This window comes from Amaranthus tricolor, chromosome 13 (assembly GCF_026212465.1).
Source record: "Amaranthus tricolor cultivar Red isolate AtriRed21 chromosome 13, ASM2621246v1, whole genome shotgun sequence".
NCBI classification, from domain to species: Eukaryota; Viridiplantae; Streptophyta; class Magnoliopsida; order Caryophyllales; family Amaranthaceae; genus Amaranthus; species Amaranthus tricolor.
This window is the reverse complement of record NC_080059.1, coordinates 14,949,015-14,954,397: the sequence shown is the minus strand read 5'-3', so window position 1 is coordinate 14,954,397 and position 5,383 is coordinate 14,949,015. Positions and strand designations below refer to the sequence as shown.

The window sequence follows — 5,383 nt, the reverse complement described above, 5'->3', positions numbered from 1 at the left end:
ATGACTAATCGATAGCATAGTTTACTTTCTGGCACTCCATAATTCTAACACGATGCATATAATCATGAATTATTGATAATACCTTGAAACGATGAATATGATAATTAATTACTACGTGTATGTACCTGTAAGCTGGTACTGCACAATCAAAAGTCACAAAGATCACCCAATTAAAGTTCTACCTTCCTCTTATGAAATGGGAACATATATAGTTAGGAGTAGAACTAATAAGTCCCCTTAAACTACTTTGTCATATCAACTAAATACCAAAGTAACCGCTATCACCCATTCGACATGAGTTTTCTATTACTCTAGCACGCAAACAACTCATTCAATACAAGTTAAAAATCATTAATTCAACACAACATAAGCCTCTTCATCAATATAAAAGCAAAAGTATATGTGTATTATTCCTTTTCATCAACTAGTTTTGAGTCTATCAGTTCGCGTTACCCAAAAACAACTAATCACAACTAAGCTTTACAATTTTAATATAAAACTAATATAACGATAAGGCAAATCTTACAGTTATCGAATCGCGATATCATTTGTTACATTCTCCAAAGCTAGAATATAATCAAAACAACATGACAACTAACTTTAGCAACCATCAACGATAAGTTGACATTATGCTCTTGGTTTTACTAAAATTATGCATTTATAACTTCAATAACGGCCTACTAAGAGTACTTGTAATTCACAACAATTATCAACTATTACTTCCAACTAGCAACCAAAACCATTTCTTTAGTCAACTATAATAAAAGTCCTTACCAACTAAATATATCATAATCATAACTAAAACAACTAAGCCTTAAAACAATTTATGAAAATATTCCCATCAATCATCATACAACCAACATATAACATAAGACCACACACCATCAAAATTTCATCCCTAAATTAAACCCTAGTTAGTTCATTGTTCGAAGATAACATATTTAATTATTACCCACAATAAAATTCAATAAAATTAATACATAATCAACCCAAAACTCATAAACTTGGTAGATTCTAATTAAAACAACAAGAAATCAATCATTTAGGGGAGTTATGGCTTACTAAGGTGAAGTAAGCGGAAAAATGAAGAGGGACGGAGTTGGTATGGTGGTGTGGTGATACAGGCGCAGCCCAAAGGCGCCAGTGGTGGTGCAGGATGCCTGCTGCTACCGTGGGCACAACCACAACGTGGCTGCTGCTGGTAGCCATGGTGGAAGCGGCAGCTGTTGGTTTGGGTTGTGGTGAGGATACAGCCGTGAAGGAGAAGAGAATAAGGTCAGCTGATTTGTTTTTGTGTTTGAAAATGAGGTAGTGTCTCACCTCAAACCCTAAGTCACCACTTTATTCTATATATTTATTTATTCACTTATCTATATATTTGTTTACTTATTTATTGATTTATTTTTCATTGACCTCCTTGTAAGGCCTAACTAAAAGACTCAACTTTAATGTGCTCACAAAAAAAATAAAGTAATAATTTTAATTCAAACGATCCTTATTTTTGTAATCGCAACTCTATTTTTTTATATAACCTTGTGGACATTTAAATTCGTGTATGAAAGTAATATATTAAAAATTAACTAAAAATAATTTAATGTAATTATAAAATATCTAACGATTATTATAATATTAATTAATTACATCATTAAAATCTCGGGGTGTTATACTAATGATTACCTTTTCTAAAATTTCTCCTTCAGTGTTGTATGTTATGCATCATTTATGGCGTGGGCTGGGTTGAAGATTCCTCATAGTAATATTCATGAGGTGTTCTCACAAATCCACAACATCAGGGGATCAATGGTGAGAAGGAAGATCTGGTTTGCTTGCTTCTGTTCAATCATTTACTGGATATGGTTTGCAAGGAATCAAGCTGTATGGAAGGGGATAATACTTACTCGTCAGAAGATCGCAGCATGCGTTAAATAGGAAGTTTGCTTAACATTGCATTGCTAGATGTAGTGCTGATCATAAAAGCTGGATTGATAAACTATGTAGTTAAGTTGAGCCATATTGTCTTTGTCTCTTATAATTCATGTTTAGGTTTTGTTTATTGTATAATCTTGGAATCGGTTTTAGGGTTTGAGCTTGGTTCCATCCTAGATGATTCGAGGCACTCCCCTTGAAGTTTGTATTTTAATTAGATCTTGGTAATAAAATTTTCTATTCACCAATAAAAAGGGAAAATTGCTTTTAAAAGGTCAACCTTTAGCTCGTCTGCAAATAAAGAACTAACCTCACGTTTATTCTATAAAGGTCCAACCTTTACTTCCTATTTGAAATGAAAAAGCTACCAGGTTATAGCTACCTAGAGTAACATGTTACTCTATCTCATTTAATTGGAAAGTCACATGTCATGTTATAATTGAGTGCCATAATTTTATTTTAAAACTAAAAATACAAAAAAGGACTCTTTTTTTCCTTCCTCTTTCCCTCTCTTTAGTGGCAAATACGTATATATTAGTTACTTAGATTACTAAATAATTAGTTACAATTGAATAGTAAAATCTTCACCAAACATCATCTTCTTTGATTTCTTTTTTTTTTTTTTTTATCTAATATGGTTTGATTTTGATTTGGTAGCAATTTCAATGATTCAAAAAAAATCTTGTAAGCAATTTTTTTCCAAATTCAATAACATTCTTTTTGATACTCCTTTTTTTCTTAATCCAAGTTACATTTGTTAAACTTTACTGTAATACATGGATTTTTATTATGAGCCTAAGTTAGATTTGTTATTTTGGATGTATGAGAATTAGGGTTGGATTTGGAAATGATTTGTTAATTCTTGCCAGTTCGTTGTTAATTATTGTTGTGTTATATGAGTTGTTATAGTTGTAGTAAATGTCGATTAGTATTCTTCTCATTGCCATTGCCAATCAATAACAATAGTTAATTAATTTTTTTAAATATTATTTTTAAGATTTTTACATAGGTGACATGAACAATTATATTAATTTCTATTTCAATAAAATTAAAAAAATTTACTAACAAAATATAAACTTTGTGTCTTTGTAAGTTTGCCAATAACAATTTTGTTTGTTTGTTCACAAATGAGAGGGACGAAAACCAGAGCATAGTTTAGGCATTGACAACACCACATGTCTTCCTAACTTCACCTTGATTACCAGTAAGTACCCCAAGTTTAATCATCTTCGACATAGATGCACTAAAATCTTGAGCAAAAGTTGATCTCTTAGTTTTAATTTGCTGGTAGATGTAGCTCTTAGTCTCAGCATTAGTCAAAAGAGCAGCATCAGAATGGAATAGCCCTTTATTTTGGCTTACCATAACGTAGTAATTTTCATCAAAAACTCTTGGTGTAATCCTATCCAATGGAACAACTGATTGGGTGTCATTTGGATTTGGCGTGCATTTAGTCTTTAAGAATGCAGCATAACTAGGAGACAATGAAGGATCTGTGTCGCCTCGTCCCGAGAAATTGTATAGTCGGCTTTGAAAGACGAAGCAGTGACCTTGTCCAATGGTGTGAGAACCTACAAAATCGCAATGAAAATTTTATAGTGGCTGACTTTCAAATATAATAAGAATGTTGTAGTGAAATTGAAACTTACCTAATAAGACTACCAAATCTTTTGTAGTTAGGCCCAATGATGCGAAGTTTTCTTTAAGACTTGAGAAGTTGAAAAATGGAGATGGTAAAAGAGTATCTGCATCTGAAGCCAATGAGATTTTTCCATCCTTTCTACCAAGAGGAACTTCCCAAAAAGGTCCATTTATCTGTAACATGTAATTAAATAACGATAATGCATGTTAATTAAGAAGACATATTCATATACCATCATGCATGAAATGTTTTTTACCGTTCGGATGGCATCTCGAGATGATAAAGCTAATATATCAGCACAAGAAACAACACCAGGACATTGTTTTTCTAGAGCGGACTTGATTGCATTAATGACTTCGTACCCCCTAAGTGTCACGTTGGGAAGAGCTGTCTTCTCCGTTTGGTTGTTGGACTCTGTTGGATCTATTAATACAGAAGCGTCACACCCCTATAAAATTACAACATTTTAAATTTAGAGTAAGTCAAAAATGTCTTGAATACTTAAACCTAAACATGATATAGGAATATAATATTTTATTCGGTAAATTTGCAGTTTTTTTGTTTTTAATATTGTTTTGTAATTATGAAAATTACACGAGAAAACTTGAAATAATATAGGTAGTTAAAGTTGTTTGGGAAAACTTTTAAGTAATACACTAGCATCGAATAAATTATAATGTTAGTAAATGATAAAGAAAGTATTATAGTAGAGGGAATAATAATAGATATACCCTAACAAAACAGTCATGAAAGACCATTCTAAGCAAACCGGGAGCAAAGCCGGGAACATTAGAAATATATTGCTCAGTAATCCTTTTAGCAATGTCCTCGACACCAGGACACGAGTACTTATAATAATCTAAAGACAATTCTTCAGCGTTCGCCATGGCAGATATCATGGCAAGCAACAAAAAGAATGAGAATAACTTTTGAAATATCTTAGTTGTCATTGTAAAAGTTCTTGTAATTTTTTGTTTTTTGTTTGAGTAAATAGAAATGTAATGTAATGGAAGTGTTGTAATTTGTGAGTAGAATGTTTGTGGTTTTATAGTTGAACTCTGGTCTGACTGGATAATGAAGTCAATAATTAATTGATTTCAATAGAAGGCATGCTGGTCAAGGATTATTGAATGAAGTTTGACATTATTAGCTAAATGGTTGATTGTTTTTCCAGTTTGACATTATTGTATGAATATGTAAATGATGACTTGAATCATTCTTATTTGTGGGAAATACCATGTAATCTTTCTAAGTCAATAAAAAGGAAAACTATATTTTGGAATCATCTTATCAAGTTGATCGTTCTTTTTTGAATTTTGTGTTATATTTTATTTATTGTTTCTCCAAAAACTCTTTCTATTTATGTCATAAATTTTGAACATAATTAACCTTGTTTATCCTCATTTTAATATTTTTTTAATGTTAATGGTCACATATGTATTCTACCAACTTTATTTTAACATTTTTATATTACTTATGACCTCTACCCGTTTTTCACAAACTTTATTAAAATACTTTTTGAATAGTATTTGGGGTCGTTATATTATTTCACTAAGTTTATTATAATACTTTTTAATGCTTATGGTCTTCACTTTTTCCATTGAATTTATTATTCAATAAAATTGTATACTTATTATTAAAAAGATTCTTTTAATTCACATGAACATTCCTTGTATGAATAACTTTAAGTAAGAGAGGAGTATTGAATTAGATTAACTTTCTATATGAATACACGAAATATCTTTGTTCAATCATTACTATTAACTTTTTATCAATAAATAAAAATGATTTCATATTCTATATATACTTGCTAAA

General features: G+C 30.7%; 1 protein-coding gene across 1 annotated transcript; it reads right to left on the bottom strand.

The window, feature by feature from the left end:
- Positions 1–2,896: 2,896 nt before the first annotated feature.
- LOC130798151 (peroxidase 27-like) lies at positions 2,897–4,581 on the bottom strand. Its single transcript, XM_057661034.1, has 4 exons — positions 4,300–4,581; positions 3,825–4,016; positions 3,576–3,741; positions 2,897–3,497 (listed from the first exon to the last, which is right to left on the bottom strand). Exons 1-4 carry the CDS (start codon positions 4,516–4,518, stop codon positions 3,082–3,084), a joined length of 993 nt encoding a protein of 330 aa, XP_057517017.1. The 5' UTR covers positions 4,519–4,581; the 3' UTR covers positions 2,897–3,081.
- Positions 4,582–5,383: the final 802 nt, after the last annotated feature.

Bases quoted from the DNA above. Each gene is read 5' to 3' on its own strand.
- LOC130798151 (XM_057661034.1), bottom strand. From the start codon at position 4,518: ATGACAACTAAGATATTTCAAAAGTTATTCTCATTCTTTTTGTTGCTT. The intron at 4,017-4,299 runs GTATATCTATTA...GTAATTTTATAG, and splicing joins TTCATGACTGTTTTGTTAGG to GGGTGTGACGCTTCTGTATT. The intron at 3,498-3,575 runs GTAAGTTTCAAT...GCGATTTTGTAG, and splicing joins AGATTTGGTAGTCTTATTAG to GTTCTCACACCATTGGACAA.